Here is an 18,974-nt window from a genome sequence, read left to right as displayed (position 1 = left end):
TTGGTACGTGCTTGGAAGGCTTCAACTGCTATTACACAGTTTAACTTTTGTTTTTTTTTTACAGGTAGGGTTCGATTTGGACATGGTGTGTTTGTTTGTGTCCTTGTAGTGGTGTTTTTTTGAGAGGGGTTTGTCATAGTTTTTTTTTTTTTGTGTGTGTGTGTGTGAGGGAGAGGGAGAGAGAGAGAAACAGGACTTTCTCTAATTTTCTTTCTCGCTATAATATTTATATAGTGCCTGTTTCAGCTCTCTGTATGTCCCTAGGTTTCTGTCGTCGAACGGCAGTTTGTTTATCATGTCAGGTATGTAGAAGTTTCGGGTGGCTTTGCTATAGTGATTGTTGTACTTATATTTTATATAGTTTGTTGACTGTAGTCTTGTTATCTGATATGTTGTTCTGGTTACTCTATAGGTTGGGCTGTAGTAGTGTTTTAACATGACTGTATAGTGGCATAAGTGTTTCACCTTAAATATTTGGTGTTGTGTCCATGCTGCTTGCATAAGTGTGGGTTGTTCCCAGAATATCAGTTTTACCATTTTATCTTGCAACCATTGTAACTTGTTAAGTCTGTGCAGAATGCATATGATGTGATTGCGTATCTTAAAATGTTTTCACATAATGCTTTATAGATTAGTATTTTTATGTGTCAGGGCTATATCTTTTAATTGGAATAGTTTGCTTGCTATTATCCTAAGCTTGGTGTTAGGTAGGTTATATGGGTATTCCAACTTTGATCAGCATCGAAGTGAAGTCCGAGATAGCATGTTGTTTTCACCTGTGTGATGGTTGTGGATTTAGGTTCAGTGCTTTGTGTATAGGTGGGTGAATGTCAGATGGTGAGATATTTTGTTTCTATGGGCAGGGTTTGGGGTTTTTGAATATCATTAGCTTTGTTTTTCCAGGGTTTATATATATATATATATATATATATATATATGCCGTTTTTGGTTAACCAGTTAGTGATTTGATTGATGTCGTGTTGCATATTTGTGTAAGTGATATTTGCGTTGTTGTGAATGGATACTATGGCCTTGTCGTCTGTGTACTGGAAGATTTTACTTTTTAAGGGAAGATGGCTTATGTTGTGTGTGTATATATGTTAAATAGAATGGGAGATAGGACAGCTCCTTGTGGTACTCCACAGGTTACCGGTACCTCTTTGCTTTATGGTGATTTTCCATGTATGCTTTAAACCACTAGAGTAGACTATGTTATTCTGTTTTTATCCAATGCAGCATTTATTAGGTCTGTGAAATCTTCCAGGAGTGCTGCTGTTCCTTTATTTTTTTGAAAGCCATATTGTGTTTTGGATATGATTTGAAATCTTTCCACGTATGTGGAGAGTTTGCAGTGCTCCATGATTTGGTTGATTACAGACAACATGGCGATGAGTCTGTAATTACTTATAATGTTTCTTTTTCCCTGTTTGTGTATGAGTGTGATTAATGCAGTCTTTTGTGTTTCAGGTATGTGTCCTGTTTTGAAGATTTTATTTAGCAGTTTTTGTATTACTGGACATAGGTTGGTTGAGTGTTTCTTGATGTCTTTTGGTCTGATTCCATCTATCCTCGGTCTTTTGTTGGGGTTAATTAGTTGAATTGCCAGTGATAGTTCTTCTTTTGTTACTGTGGGGAACCACATCGACTGGGTTGCTCATGGACCTAGTGGAGAATATTCGTTTGTGTGAGGAAAGGTTGTTTCTTGTAGTTTTTGGATAGAGTTCACGAATTGCTGGTTAAAGTTGTTTGCCAACTGTTTGAGGGATTTGGGGTTGCAAGCAAAGCTGTGTTTTATTGTTTCTGAGGCAGTGGTTCTGTGTATATTGTCCAACATTTCATTAATCAGGTGGCAGATTTCCTTTATGTTCTGAGCTGTTGTTAATTTGGTGCTGTAGTAGTAGTTTCTTTTTGCCGTTCTAATCTGTGTTATTAGGAGATTCCGTTTTCTTTTGTCAAACAATATCGCTTGTAAAGCAATATTGTTTAGCGACTTCTTAAGTTGATTCCATAGGGCATCTTTTCTTTGTATGTATGTTAATATGTTGTCTGTTATTCATGGATTCTGTTTTGTTTGGGAGCATATTTTTATTTTTTTTAATGCTTTGTTATATATTTTTTTAAATGCAAGTTTAAGATTATTATATACAGCTTCAGCAGAGTCTAAAGATGTTATCTGCATCCAGTCTGTTTTTCTGATTTCATCGTGCACTATTGTTTCGTTTAGAATGCTATAATACTGTTTTGCAGTCTCAGTGAGTTTCATGGGTTCTGGTTCCGTGTGTAACTGTAATGCTGTGAAATAGTGGTCTGCCAGTTTGCATGTTATGACAGCTGCTGTGTGGCTGTTTGGAGGGGCCTGTATATTTATATGGTCAATACAGGAGGAGGTTGTTGTATTTCCGACTATCTCTTCTTGTGTGTATGACTGTATGAATGGGGTTATATTATATGCTGATAGGAGGTCTAGGTATTGTTCTGTGTTGTCATTTATGTTCCTAATGTTTATATTCATGTCTCCTATTATTATCAAGTATTCTGCGGTGCCTTCTTTCGTGGCTGAAAGCCATCTGTTTAGTTCATCTAGAAAATTTGTGGTGCTTAAGTTGGGTGATCTGTATATTGCATTTATTATCAAGGAGTTTTCTTGTTTGATGTTTTTAATTTTGATGCATATGTTTTCTTTGTATTCTAGTTTATAGTTTATTTATGTTACTTTTAGTTTATGTTTGGTAAATATTATTATACCCTCTTCGTTTAGTTTGTCTGCAGTGTGTTGTTGGAAGTGTGGCATTTGGTAGATGGTTGCCTCTTCGTTTCTCGTAGATACTTCAGTCAGTATTAAAATGTCTATGTTATCTATATCTTCCTTCAGATAAGCTTGCAGGGTCAGCCAGTATTTTTGAATGCTTTGTGGAGAATAGATAATCCTTTTTTGGGGGATAGTCACTTGTTTCCATTTTGTTATTGATTTCAGAATGTGACAATTATCATGTTCCGGGGTGATTACATCTGCTTGATGGTCTTCATTCATGTAGGTTGGCGTACTGTTCCCTTCTTTACAAGTTGTCAATATTCCTTTTATTATACCCTTTAATGTGGCAGCCTGTTCAGGTCTTCTATGGATTTTATTTGGATTGGTTTTGCATCTTTTGTCTTTTTAAAGAATATTTTGCTGTCTCTTATCCATATTGTATGGACAAGAGTTATGTCCATACAAGGTAGAGATGCAAGAGGGAAATGTGGCCAGTGGTTTTGAGGCAGTATGGTGTGAGATAGAGGTGAATAGAATCAAATACTTGGTGGGATGTTGTTATAGACCTGGTAATGTGGATGGTGGTGATAGTGAAATGTATAGTCAAATAAGCCAAGCAAATAAGAAAAGGGTGATCATTATGGGTGATTTTAATTATGGCAATATAGACTAGAATGAAGAGATAGCAACTGGAAGTAAAGAAAATGAGTTTCTTGAGTTTTTGAGGGATAACTACCTCAGACCGTATGTAACAGAGGGCACAAGAGGATTAAGGGTCTTGGATTTGGTCATCTCATCGGAGGATGTAATTATCAATGAGGTATCAAATTATCCACCAATTGGTGAAAGTGACCATGAGGTGATTACTTGGGTGGTTGCCAGCAGTGCAAGGACCCCTGTGAAAAAGGGTATATGTGGAACTACAAGGGGGGTGATTATGAAGAGCTCAGGAGACAGCTTGCGGATATAGTGTGGAATGAGGAGTTAGCTGGAAAAGAGATCAATGCAGCTTGGGGGATTTTCAAAAAATATTTAGTAGATGCAATGTCTAAATGTATACCATGGGTGAGAAGGTTAAATAAGGTAGGTGTGAGATGGATGAATAAAGAGATTAAGCATGCAATACAGAGAAAAAGGGCATTGTGGAGGCAGCATAAGAGAAGTGGAAGTAACCAATTTCATGAGGTCTACAAAGACCAGGCAAGGAGGGTGACTTGGTTGGTGAGAGTAGCTAAAGAGAGGTATGAACAGCAGTTAGCTAATGAAGCCAAAAAGAATCCTAGGGAGTTCTTTCGATATGTAGCCAGCAAAAGAAAGAATGATTATGGAAGGATGACACTGATTGGAGGAAATGGTATAAAGACAGCTGTTGCAGAATGTGTGGTGGAGATACTTAATGAGCAGTTCATAAAGATCTTCCAATCTTGTGAATGTGACTTCATGGAGAGATTAAGAGCAGTTGATGATGGGGAGGAGTGACTGACTGTAAATGAGCAAGAGGTGTTTGGGGAGTTGAGTAAACTAGATGTAAATAAGGCTGTGGGACTTGATAATATATCACCGCGTATTCTGAAGGAATGTGCCAGAGAGTTGACACCTGTCTTGACATTTTTTTTAATACGAGTCTTGCACTTGGTCAAGTCCCTAAAGAGTGGAAGGAGGGCAAGATTGTGCCACTTCATAAAGGAGGTGATCGAACTCAAGCATCAAACTATAGGCCTATCTGTGTGTCAGGTGTTGTGGTTAATGATATTGGTGAAGATTTGGATGGAGATATTCAGTTGTTTGCAGATGATGCAAAGTTGGGATGAACCATAAAGAGTAGTGAATATGTTGTGGCCTTGCAAGAAGACTTGAATAAATTGAGTGGTTGGGCATGGAAATGGGGATGTGAGTTCAATGTTGCAAAATGTAAGGTTTTAAAATTTGGAAAACAAAGATGGGATGCAGAATTTATGCTTGGTGAGAATATATTGTTGCAAGTAGAGGAAATAAGAGATCTGGGGGTGATAGTGGATAAGGATCTAAAATTTAGAGGACACATCGCCAAAATTGTGAAGATAGCACAAAGACTTCTGGGAATGATGCAGAGGACACTGACGTGTAGAAGTAGGGAGATTCTTGTTCCATTGTATAAAGCTTTGATTAGGCCACACATGGACTATTGTGCCCAGATTTGGTCACCTGGTTTTCAGAAGGATGAAGAGATGTTGGAAAGGGTCCAAAGGCGACTGATTAAGGTAGTTTCTGACCTCTGGAATGTCGAGTATGAGGAAAGATTGAAAATATGTAATTTGCAGAGTCTAGTGCAGAGAAGGAAGAGGGGAGATATGATAGAGACCTACAAGTTGGTAAGGGGTTATACCATTGTTGTCAACCCAACTCTGGATCCTAGTTCTCACAAGCTTCTCCAACAACTTAACCACAACACCTGACACACAGATAGGCCTATAGTTTGATGCTTGAGTTCGATCACCTCCTTTATGAAGTGGCACAATCTTGCCCTCCTTCCACTCCCTCCATCTGCTCTAGTTGTTACAGGATCAATGGTGGAGAAGTTCTACAGAGAATAGTGGGAGATCAGGGGAGAACCAGAGGTCATCCCTGGAAACTGTATAAAGAGGGTGTGAGTAGGGGGAGTGAGAGGCAGGTTTTTTTTGTGCAGAGTTGTGAATGATTGGAATGCCTTGCCTGAGAGTGTGGTGTCTGCAAGGAGTTTGAATGTGTTTAAGACGTGGTATGATGAGATGTGTGTGAGATAAAAGGACCTCCTAGATGAATCTTTGACTCCATGAGGTCTTGTTTAATAATAATAATAATAATAATAATAATAATATAAACTGGTAATTTTTTTCTGTTTTTACTTTCCTTGTTTGGTAGAATAGTTTCTGGCAGTAAGGCATTAAGTATTCAGACAAGTATATTGGGGTATTGTCGTGGGCTCCTTTCAGATCTTCGACTACTGGTTTTTTAATCCTGCTTGCTTTTATAAGTGTAACTTTTTGTTGGGCTGTTGGTGAGTCACACCACGAAGGGATGAGGATGGGAATTGTTTTCTCTTTTCCTTTTTTGTGGTAACCGATGTACTGACTGGATACCTTTTGATTCAATTTGAGAGCAAATTTTTTGGCTTAGTTGTATTACAGTGTCTTTTAGATGTTCCGTTGCAATTTCCGGGAGACCATCTATCAGGAGATCATTTTTATACTGTTGTTGGTTTAAGAGTTCATCCTGTTGCTTTAAGGAGTTTAGTTCTTGTCGTAGTTCCATTGTCTCTTTAATTAGATTATGCTGTCTTTCCGTTAGCTCTTTAATGCAGTAATTTGTATTTTAATAATATTCAGGTTGTACTGAATAAATATACAATTATTTACTGATAAGGCAAAATCAGGAAAAGTGATAAAGGACATTTTGGATAAATGGGTTTCATGGCCAAATGACAATTAATATGAGTTCAATGTTGCTAAGTGTATGATACACATTTTGGACTGAGGATAATTGTTGGCTGAGTCTTCTTCTTCTTTGGTGATTCAATCCGAAGATTGGTAGTTAAAGCGGCACATCACAACATTCTGTCCTGTGATCTCCTCTTTATCTCCTCATAACTCCTAATGCCACTTAGCATCATTATGTTATTTATTTATGAAATTCTTGGTCTGCCTCATGGCCTCTTTCCTACAGTCCCCTCCATTATTTCTGTAATCAGTCTCCCATGCCTCAAATGGTGTCCAATTAGGCTTTTTCTTCTCTTATCGATGTGTTTCATTAATGACCTGTCTTCATGAACTATATTTAGAACTTCTTCATTACTTTTCCTTCCTGTCCAACTAATTTTCATCATTTTTCTCCAGCATTAAAGTTCAAATGCCTCCAACTTTTTGATGTCTTGTTTTGTTAGAGTCCAGGCCTCACAACCATTGGCTGAGTACTTTATTAATAACTGCAATGTGGGACACTAACTTGCAGGAATAAAAAAATTATTCTTCCACTGTAAAAGCTTTGATAAGACAACACTGATAATTTAATTGATTTTTGATTTTGATTTGACACTGATAAGACAGACTGAGGGCATGTGGTCTTCAAAGTTTGAGATATTATTATTATTATTTTCTTGGGCATCTTCATTATTATTATTATTATTGTTATTATTATTATTATTTCGGGCAACTCCAGGAGTCCTTAGACTCATCGAGGGAGGCCCTAAACATCATGTCCACACAACTATGCGATTACATTCTCACAGTATCTATCATACCTTGTCTTGAACTCGTTCACCGTCATAGCACCCACAACAGACTCTGGCAGCTTATTCCACTCATTTACCACTCTAAAAGTAAAGAACCCAGCTCTAACACCCCTGCTAACCACACTCTTGCCCAGCTTCCATAGGTGTCCCCTAGTTCTCCCACCACCAGTCCTGATCTCAAAAATATCCTCTGAATTAATCCTATAGAATCCCTTTAGCAATTTGAATGTCTCAATCATATCTCCCCTCCTCTGCCTATCAACTAGTTTCTGCAACCCACAAATCTTCTTTAACTCCATCTCCATGGAGTTAAAGACTTGTCACAGAAGACCTGCACCAACTATCATTCACACAATACTTACTGTACTTCTCCTTGAACTCATTCACTAATGAAGCACTATCAAATGCCTCTAGAAATAAAACACTTGATCAAAGTCTGGAGACTACAGATATGAGAATTATGAGAAAGATTAGGAAAGAAACCAAGTGGAATCAACAGCAGATATATTAAAAATGAAGATATTAGGAAGGAACTTGACATTTTTAGCATTCAGGAATATGTGCTGATAATCTCAGGTGGTATTATCAGTTGAAAATGGGAGAGAAAACAGGAACAAAACAGCTGATAATCTCAGGGTGGTATTATCAGTTGAAAATGGGAGAGAAAACAGGAACAAAACAGCTATTTGATACCAGGTTGGCAGGAAAAGACCCAGAGGAAAATCAAGATCTAGATGGATTGATCTAACAGTATTGGAATCCTGACAGATAACAGACTAATTTGTAGGAAAACTGGAAGTTAGTAATAATAATAAACTTTTAATGTTATGCTATCAAGTATCCAGTACACTCCTTTGAGGGGAAGTATCAGAAATTTGATGATGATGACGATGATGATTCCAGTAATCAAATATTACATGATAATATAACCTCTAATATTCCATCCAGAATAGATCAATTCTCATAATTTTTCCATTACTCTAAACAGCTCTCTCCCAAATACAATGTAGATGTTTGCTCTCCTCTTGGTAACTATAACTGAAATCTTACATTGTCTTTTCCACAGATCGATCTTCTCCCAGCCACTCTCGGCCCTATGGTGGTGCTACAGAGGTACCAAGTGGAATGATTGCCATAATTTCTATGCCTCTTCTCAATGGTCACAATACTGTTTCAACTCCTGATCCAAACACATGTTTTAACCAAATAACTGAAACAATCATTAGCTGAATGAAGGCTACCCTTCCCAATTCCAATGCACCCCCCCCCGACCTCTATTCAAGTCATTGGATATGGAAGCCAACAAAGGTAATGGACACTGCCTTAGTAATAAAAGGCAAATGGCATAGGCAGGACATATGATGAGAATGTCTGACAACAGATGGACAAAGAGAACAACAGAATGGATGCCAAGAACTGTTTTTTTTTTTAAGAAACCAGGTAGAACCAGTGATAAGATAGGATAATCAGATAACAAGATGTGATACACGTTCAAGGTGGTGAGATGCACAAGACTGGCTAAAATGGAAGAAGCATGGAGAGGCATTCATCCAGCAGTGGACTGAAGAAAGCTGTTGATGATGATGATGATGAGTAAATAAGCAAACTCACTCCATCAAAGGGAGGTTAAAACATGACCTCCCTTTAATGAATCGATGCTGACAAGCAAAAAGAATGCTGCTGTTGTCGACCCACTTTTGTATCCTAGCTCTCACCAACTTCTCCAATACCTTAACCACAACTCCAAATATACAAAGTGGCCTATAATTTGTAGCCTTAGCCTTATCACTGCTTTTGTGAAGTGGAACAATTTTACCTTCCTTCCTCCTTTAGGACTTTTGTTGTTGCAAGACTCTTGTTAAACAGGTAGGCCAAGGCTGATTCTAACTCCCCAAAACATTCCCTTAAGAAACATGGTGATATCTGATCAAGACCTAATGTTGTTGACATCTAGCTTACTCAACTCATTATACACCTCTAGTTAGCTCACCAATAAGTCTTCTCTCATTTCATTCTCTAAAATCAGTGTGCTCCTGATTTCACACTAAGGATGAAACCTCTCTCTGATGAACTGCCCCCTGAATATCTTGATTATATCCTCTGCAGTAGTTACCAATCTATTACTTATATCCGTTAACATCACCTTGTCAAAATCATTCATCATTCTACTTTCCACATATTGAAAAAACTACTTAGGGTTTTTCTTGGCCAGATTTGCTAATTTCTGCACTTTTGCTGTCCTTACTATCTGAGTCATTCTACTAGCCTGCTCTTGATACTCTTTGTGCAACTGATTATTACCATTATTCATCTTGTGACGCCTTCTTCTTCTTCCTATTCTTCTTCCAGATTTCGTGGTTAATCCTCTCATTCACACATTTGCCACCTCTCTTAGTCAACCTTTTGAGCTTTGGAATTTACTCATACACTGAGGCTGTTAAGTATTGCTTTGTCAATTCATAAGCTGCATTTATTTCCTTTCTGCTCAACTCCTCATTCCATGCTATAGCTCCAAGCTGTCTCCTAAGCTTCTCATAACACCAGCCTTCTAATTTCATATATATTATTTTGCCTCCATGAGGTCTTGGGGTAATAATAATAATAATAATTATTATTATTATTGTTATTAACATTTGACCCCCTTGGAGTCAGTGACTCATCATGGGAGGTATACACTATTGCACACAAAGCTCATCCAACCATGCCTTAAACTGATTCGATGTGTCTACATTAACAACACACTCAGGCTATGCATTCCACTAACCAACCACTCTCCAACGAAAGAACCCTTCTCCTCACTCCTTAAACAGTTTCCAGGGATAACGTCTCACAGAATTTGCCATATGGCTAGCCACAACTCAGGTGATTACTTCATGATCACTCTCACCAACTGGAAGGAAGTGCAAAACTCCACTCACAATCATGTCCTCTGATGAAGTGATCAGATCCAAACCTCTTGATATTCGCATGTGCTCCTTTACATATCGCCTAAGATAGCTGTCCCTCAAAAACTCAAGAAATTCATTTTCCTTATTCTTAAATGCTATTTCTTCATTCCAATCTATTAAAATCTATTTAACCATAATTAAAATTGCCCAAAATAATCACATATCCTTTGTTCACTAACCCACGTTGCTTATACATTTCTTCAACACCATCCTCCTCATTCCCTGGCCTATAGCAACATCAAACTAAATATCTCTTCCTTTCGATCTTCACCTCACACCACGCTAGCTTGAAATCATTGCCACTATTTCCCTCTTTTATGTCTACCTTATGTGGATATAATTCCCTTGCTGTCATCATTAGCACTATCCTCCCTTCTTGTCCTTTCTATCCCTGCAAAAAAAAACACTATACCCTTCCATCTGTATTCTCGTCAGGATATCACCCTCGTTCAACTATGTTTCACTTATTCCAACAATTTTTGGACAAATAAACTCAACCAATGAAACAATTTCATCTCCCTTATTTCTGATGCTCCTAGAATTTGTAAATAAACACAGTAGTTTACTTTTAGGTCTATAATCAGTCCTACTCGAGCCACATGTTAGTTGCGATTTCCTAATCGCAACTAACATGTTTTATTATGCAACAACATCTTCTCACCAGTCCAGAAATTTGCAGTGTAGTGTAGTGTAGTGTAATGTAGTCATTGTAACACTTTTATCTCTCCATATTTTAAGCATTTCTGATTGAATATCATCTACATAAGTTACATTTTCCCATTTCAAGGTTCTGAAGATTTTTTCTAACTCATGTACTGATATACATTCCTGACCGTTCCTCTTGAATAATTTCTATTACAGTTCTATCATTTCTTGTTTCAGTTTGGCTGTCAATTCAATGTTAGTAAGGTATGTAAAGTTATGCACTTTGGTGTGATCCAATATCCAACAGCATATTATATTGGTGGGATTATGCTTGGAATAACTGTCAAGGCTAAAGATCTTAGCATTATGGTGGTTGAAGTTCAAAAGGCACATAACAAAAATTGCCAATACAACTCAGACAATAATTGCAATGTTGAAATGAATGTTGACATGAAAGGATATGTCATTTTGCCTCTTTACAAGGCATTGATACAACCACAACCTGGATTACTTTACACAGATTTCGTCTCTTGGATTCCAAACAGATAAAGAAGCTGTGAAAAGGAGGCTGCAAAGAAGTGTTACAAAAATGATATCAGGATTATGGAATGTGGATTATAGGAATAGATTTAAAGTATGTGGACTGCAGATACTGGTAAACAACAGAAAAAAGAGGGGTGATATGATAGAGATCTATAAATATTTGAGAGGAGATTAAAACCTTCCATGTAATGAAAAATTTTGTTGGAGAGAGGACAAGAGGACATCTGTAGAAGTTAAGTTGTGTTAACTTAACTTCTCTTTAAGCACAGAAGTTAAGTTGACTTCTTTTAACAAATCCATAACAATGACAGAGAATACTGCTGTCATCAACCTAATCTGGATCCTTGTCATTACTAACCTTTCCAAAATTTAACCACGTATTTTTTGAAGTGGAACAATTTATCCTCTTTTACTCCTTTTGGACCTGCTACAAGATTCTTGTTAAACAGGAATGCCAAGGTTGTGGTGAAATCCATGGAGCATTCCTTTAAGACACTGTGATATGTCATCAGATTCTACTGCATTATTGACATCAAAGTTACTTAATTTTTCATATACCTCTTGCTCAGTCACCATCAGTTACTTCACCACCATATCCTCTTCATTTAAGTTTCTCATTATTATTATTATTATTTTCTTTGGAACACCTACAGAGTCAAAGACTGATTGTAGGAGGCTAATACTAACCATTATTCACACAATAAATATCATACTTCTCCTTGAACTCATTCCCTGATGAAACACTCACAACCTACTCTGGCAATCCATTACATCCACTCACTACACTCCAAATAAAGAATCTAGTCTTTACACCCTTACCAACCACACTTTTACACAATTTCTTGAGGGATGATTCCTTGTTCTCTCATTTCCATGTACTTAAAAAAAGTTTTTAGTGTTAATCCTATAAAATTCTTTTAATAACTTAAACTGCTACTATAAGCAGCACTTCATAGACCTGTCACAATCTTAGTTACTCATCTCTGGATCCCCTTAACCATCTCCTCATTCCCAAGGAATCCATGTGATATCTATGCACAGAAATTCAGAAGAGGCCATATAAAGAGACATACTCTCATCTCTTCTTGCCAGCGTGTGTTCTTCAACATCCAAATAATCTGATGAGCTGATTTTGGCTACCATTGCAAAATGCCCACTAAACTTCAACTCACTTTTGGCAGTTAGCCCCAAATCCCTTGGCTGAAATTTTCTGTAGTCACTCTTCCCAGTTTTACATAATCAGCAAACAACTAGATATTTCTTCTCTTAAATCATTTCCAAGTGAAAAAACTTTCAACATTTATCTCTAATGCAGAGTATTTTAGTAATAAGGTGCGACACCTTTTGGCTACTTGTATATAGAAATATAACTTCTGCATTACTTCAATCTTGGTATCACTTCTGGGTCTGCTCCCTGATGATGAGACCTCAATAAAGGTCGAAACCAGCCTGGGTAGTGGCCCTTCTCATAATGCATAGCATTATACATGTCCACAAGGGTATGTGCATTGCATTATTGGATACTAAGGCAATTGATGTGAAGTCATTAGCCTCTATACACAAGCAGCCCAGTTGTGAAGTGACTTCATGAGCAAACTTTGTTTGCTTACACTTGGATAAAGGATGAAACCAAGAATAAAATTTCTTGGCATCTTTAATTTATACCTATATCACTAATGTAAAAATTAAATAATGGTCCATTAAATACAAAACACTGCTATACACTGCTAGTTACCTGTCTTCTCCTAGATTCAATTTCTCCATACACTACTTTTCGATGTCTGTCCATCATCTACTCTCATCCATATCACCTGCTTCATAATCAACTCCCATGTGTTCCACTTATGTAACAGAATTATATGTGACATCCCTTTGTTGAATGTCAAATGCCTTTGCAAAATCCATCCATCCATATAACTGTGCAGCCATTCCCTTTATCTAACTAGTAGATAAAGGGAATTATAACTTTATTACTAAAAGATGTAAGCTAATTACTCAGGGAAGACCTATTTTCCAAAAAAAAAAAAAATATTCCTGCCTATCCATTTCAGAATTCTTTTGGAATTCAGAAATGGAGGGACTGAATTAATTTTCCAAAACCTTAACCACCACTCCGAATATTTCTGTCTTGGAGTCTCCTTTATACTCTCCAACCAACAGGCTGTAGGTTAAAATCCTGCCACAGCAATGGATGTTTGTGATGGCCCTTAATTGGGAGTTCCAAGTTTATTTCTAGAGAGGGTTGACTGACTATATAAAAAAATAAATGAAAATACAATAAAATATAAAAATCAATAAAAACAGAAAAAATCCTTAGCTCACAGATGATACCTTGTTACTAATATACCATAAGTTTGCAAAAAAAAAAAAAAAAAAAAAAAACCATCCTGAGTGGGAGTCGCATAAAGTAAAAAACAGAGTAGCTGACAATTCCCTTACACATTTTCGATATCCCATATAATCCTATGGTTGTATTTGCATTAATGTTGTGCAATATTATAAGCACCTCAATTCATCTATGTGTATTCTCATCTCAGTGAATGTCACACATTTCTACTGAAATATCTCCAGTTGGACAGCGCACCTTGCAAAATGATCATTCAGTAACTCAACTATTTTGTCTGCTTCTGTTACCTCCTTACCATGAACACTCATTAAAATCATTCTTTCATAGTTGTTCTTCCTTTTACTTACTATATTAGTGAAAGAATTCTGGGATGATTTTTTAGCCTGCTTGGCTGGCTAGTTACCCATATTTAGTTTTTTCCTTTCTTACAATACAGTTACCATTCTGGAGCCTTTAATGGTCATGAGCTCGCTGATCTCCTTTTTTCTTTGCATAATCTCCACAACTTTTTTCTTTTTGTCAACTCCCAATTAATGAATCTATTCATCCATTTAACTCTTGCCTGGTTTACACTCTTGATTATGGGTATACACTCTGATACTAATTTCGTCAATCATCCATTGATTATCGTCCATGCAATGTTAATGTCTTTACCAACCAGGTTTTTATGCCATTTTAATGATATAAGGTCTCAGTTTTTCATAATTTTCTGTTTTGTAATTCCACATAAACCCCTTCTTACCTGAAAATTTTACATATCTAGCAATCTACCAAGTCAAGATGACATAATGCACTCCTCCAATCAGAGGCATTGTTGTTACAATTAGTTAATGCCATGTTCTCTGATACTATCACCAGATCCAGCACTCTCAAATCCTGAGTTCCCTTCATTACATTTTATCTCCAGTAATTATCTCTTAGTGTGGTATAATTTTTTTTTTTTCACTCCCTGTGACCATTCCCCCTTGCTAATTATGTTCCCTAAAGATGAATTACTCCATAATAACTGCTTGCCCTGCACTGATTGTGTTAATTTTCTAGTGTATACAATTCACATCCTCCCTTATACTTCATGGCCAATAATAGCAGCAGCTGACATAATTTTAGCCTGCCCTTTGCATTGGTTTCCCCTGAACTCCTACTTTTTTCTTAGCAAAACCTTCCCCCTATCCTGTTCCCTCCATCCCCTCTGATAATACTATACCCATTGCACTGTCTTTATATGATCCTTTGTCAACTAAGTCTCACTAATGCATATAATCTTTGATCAAGATGAACTAACCAATGAAAAAATCTCCTCTGCCTTATTCCATTTGCTTCTTACATTAGTATATATAAAATGCAGTATCCACTTCATCCCCAACCTCCCACACATCTCATATGTCTTTCCTACTAAATTTCAGAACACAAGCTATATTCAGAATCATTTAGTCATTCTTCAGTCATTCTTCTGCTCACTCATTCACTCACAGTAGGGAGGCTTGCATACACACTTGCCTATTCCCTCTTCCCAAAAAATTTTAGTTTCCTTAACTGTGCATTTCTGAACTCTTGCTGAATAACTCTTTCTCAAGAAGCCCAACTTTAAATCCATTCAAATGGAAACCGCCTTATGGTCCTTTCATCCATCAAACTCATTTCATACATCCAACAAACTCACATCATTCCTCCTGCCTAACCTACACACAACTCATTTACAATCAAGGCCATTTTTTTTTTCAAATCACCTGCATCATACTGTAGAATAAAACTCACTGAATCTTTACTCCTCTCTCTTTCTCTCTCTCTCAAATTTTTAATTTGCTTGTGGCAACTCTTTCATATCTTCTTGCATACCATAGTTGTTACATTCCAGATCATTTGTATCTGCCAATATAACCACCTCTTTCATTTTCTCTCTCTGCATCATGATGGCATCACTAGCATCCTTAATATGTGCTCCAGGGAAACATGATTTCATTACACTCTCTTCAAGCACTCTGTTATCATGGAGTCTCTATACAAAATTATGTCAGTCACACTTATGAGAGATTCACCCTCATGAGGATAAATTATATTGCTGAATTGCTCATTAAATACTTTAAGTCATATCCTTTGTAGCAGTTACCAATCTGCTATTTTCACCTATCAACATCATCATATCATAATAATTCTTTCTTCTAACTGCCATATTATTGAAAGAACTTTAGGACTGCTTTTGGCCTGATTGGCTAATTTCTGATCACCTTTGCTATCTTACAAACTAGTCATATTCCTGGCTCGGTTTTTGTACTGCACATGCAACTGGTTATTACCATTAATCATCTTGTGCTGCCTCTATGATACTTTCTTTTTCTTCCAGACCATATGCATAATCCCTTTATTCATTGATTTTATCCCTACCTTATTTAGCTTTTCACCTTTAGAATATTCGCAGGCATTATGCTATTATGCTAAATAGATCTTTATCAGTATCACTACTGAAATTATCGGTACTCTAGCTGCATCTTTCTCCTTTTCATGCTATAGTTCTTAGCTGTTTCCTATGTTTTTAATTCTAATCTTTAAAGGTACCTGTGGTTATCACGTAATTTATTGTTTAAATTTTTTCATTCTGAAATATGTCAGTATCATTTCCTCACATGACTGGCTACAAACTTAGTGATCACTTTATCATCACACTGACCAATTGGAGAGAGATATAACACCCCATTCGCAATTATATCCTCTGATGATATAATAGATCTGACTCAATCCTTATGTTCCCTTAATTATGTAATGCCTGAGATAGTTTTCTGCAAGAACTCAAAAACTCAGACTACTATCTCTTCATTCTAATCTACATGACCATAATTAAAATACCCATAATGGTCATACTTGATCATCCTTCTTTTGCACAATAAGCCAATTTGCCTATCATTTTTTTATCTCCAACCCCAACATCCCTTGGCCTATAGCAACATTTAAGTAAATATTGGGCTGAGATAGGTGTATCAGAAAGTTGTATGTCAAGATGGGAATCTGCCAGATTTAAGGTGACCAGAACACTAGAGATAGACTACTGTTGTTCAATCTATATATTACTGATATTGGGAAGATGTTCAATTGTCTGTTGATGATGCAAAAATAGGCAAGGTGATCGTGGATGCTACTCTTACAAAATTATTTAAATAGGTTGAATCTGCGGACAAATGGTAATGGCTATCAATTCCATGTTATTAAATGTAAAGCTGTGCACTTGGGAAAACTGATGAGGCTAGGGATCTTGAGTTCTTATGGATAAGAAGAAGGTTACATAGTAAAAAATTGCAAATACAACTCAAAGGATAGCTGTGATGCTAAAACAAACATTGATAGGTAAGGATAAGGAAGTCATTTTGCCTCTTTACAAGGCCATGATATGACCCCACCTGGACTACTGTGAGTGGAGTCAGTCTCTTGGTTCCCAATGAGATAAAAAAGCTGTGGAAAGAATGCAAAGAAGAGTTACAAAAGGTGATAATGAGATTATGGAATTATAGATTATTTGAACAGATTGTTGACAGTGGGTAAAAAGAAGAAAGATGGAAATATGATAGAGGCCTATAAACTTCTTAAAGGATGTTATAAGTTTTCAGATGATGAAAGTTTTCATTATATGGAAGTGGAGAGAGGACAAGGAACATCCGTGGAGGTTGATATTGTGTGTGGTTAAGAAAGGTAGATTTTTCTCTCAGAGAACAGTGAGTGAGAGAAACAGTTTGCCTATTGCAGGCAGTGAGTGCATCCAGTGTGAATAAGTTTAAGAAAAAGTATGAGAGCTGGTGTGGGCAATGTATGACCTCAATGAATCCTCGAATCACTGGGAGTCTATGATGATGATAATAATATCTCATCCTGTCATCCTTCACCTCACACCATACTGCTTCAAAACCACTGTCAGTATTTTCCCCTTGCATCTTGTGTGGACAAATTTCCTCTCTGTTATCATCAGCAACATCACCCTCCCTTCCTTTATTATTATTATTATGTGACATCTCCAAGGAGTCCAAAGACTCATCAAGGTAGGGCACCTACTCTACAACTCTCTGCCTCCACCACTCAATCCACCAACTATAGCGAACCATATCATCTACTGCCCACCACTATCACTAGTATTCTTGCTCTTCTTGTCCTCAGGAAAAACACTATACCCTCCCATCTCTATTGCCATTAGGACATCATCCACATCTAAACATGTTTCACTTAATCCAACATCTTTGGGCAAATAAACTTAATTAGTGCAACAATTTCATCTCCCTTATTTCAGATAATCCCAGCATTTGTAAGAAACAGCAGTCCATTCTTGTATTTATAATCACTCTCCTTTCCATGCCACTTCTCATCCGTGACTTCTCTGCACCTGTCACTACCTGCTCACTTTTATTACCTCTTACTCTATATATCTCATCACACTCAACTACTCTCCTTGCCTATGCTGACTATCCCCCATATACACCTTCACAACTGCTTTCAACATCCACTTTTCCAATGCTGTGTTACTGTGTTCCACCCCTTCCCTGTCTGTCTTGCATTACTAAGGTCTCAGTCTTGCACTCATCTCTCATAGTCCTGTGCCTATTTTCTTCCTTCACAAGCATTTTAGCCTCACCTGTTCTGCTTTCCTGTTCTTTCACATCTACTGTTAGACCTTCTAATCTGATGTTCACATCACTCAACTCTAGCAACAGTCAGCCTCTCCAATGACTCATACCAAATCCTTTTAAATGCAATTCATCAATTTTATAAAATTCCAATCTTTCCATAAATGAATACCATACATTAACAAACTATATCCCTTTTTCCTCAGTAGTATGAACCTGAAGCTGCATGAACACTAGCAATTTTGATGCTATTGTTATGTCTGCAGAACAGCTCGGGAGGATGAATTAAACCATGTTCTACTTAATCAGCAAGTTAAATAACATGTTAGCATGTTAAACTTTTAAAAAAAGTATATTAAAAGCATGTAATTAAGCTTATATCAGGAATATATTTTAAAAAAATAATATATGTTTTTTTTCTTTTTCAAAAACCTACTAACTTTCCTGGAAATTTTCAACTATCCAAGTATCAAATATTAGTTCCACTGTATCTGTTAACCACAGAGGCAATATATCTTGCTGTTTCTTTTCACTTCTTGGAACAATACCACTAGGAAATTTTAAAATGTGCTGCCCTTCGTTCTGTACTTGACCAACCTCGAGAACTATAGAGTAAAACAAAATCTTTATGAATTCTAAAAGTTCAATTAAAACTAATTATTAGAAAGTTAATAATGAACTTCAAAAATTCTAATTAAAATAGAAAGAAGACTATAAACTATAATTCTGAAATGTCATTAATCTGTACCTGACATGAAGCAGAAGTGTGTGTGTGTGTGCGTGCATACGTGTGTGTGTGTGTGTGTGTGTGTGTGTGTGTGTGTGTGTGTGTGTGTGTGTGTGTGTGTGTGTGTGTGTGTGTGTGAAACATCCGACAGTGATTTAAATTTCA

The 18,974-nt window shown here is 36.8% G+C and overlaps 1 protein-coding gene across 1 annotated transcript in view; it reads right to left on the bottom strand.

The window, feature by feature from the left end:
- Nucleotides 1-18,974, bottom strand: part of LOC150107569 (uncharacterized) — a 613,086-nt gene that overhangs the window by 310,519 nt on the left and 283,593 nt on the right. The window contains exon 14 of the mRNA XM_090392132.1: nucleotides 18,523-18,687. Within this exon, the coding sequence (XP_090248258.1) occupies nucleotides 18,523-18,687 (165 nt within the window). The remainder of the gene's footprint in view (nucleotides 1-18,522; nucleotides 18,688-18,974) is intronic.

Source organism: Typopeltis vanoorti, chromosome 4 (genome assembly GCF_054136105.1).
Source record: "Typopeltis vanoorti isolate ZY-2024b chromosome 4, IOZ_Tvanoo_1.0, whole genome shotgun sequence".
Classification (NCBI taxonomy): domain Eukaryota; kingdom Metazoa; phylum Arthropoda; class Arachnida; order Uropygi; family Thelyphonidae; genus Typopeltis; species Typopeltis vanoorti.
Note: the sequence above shows the minus strand (reverse complement) of the source record. Positions and strands in the feature narration are given on the sequence as shown.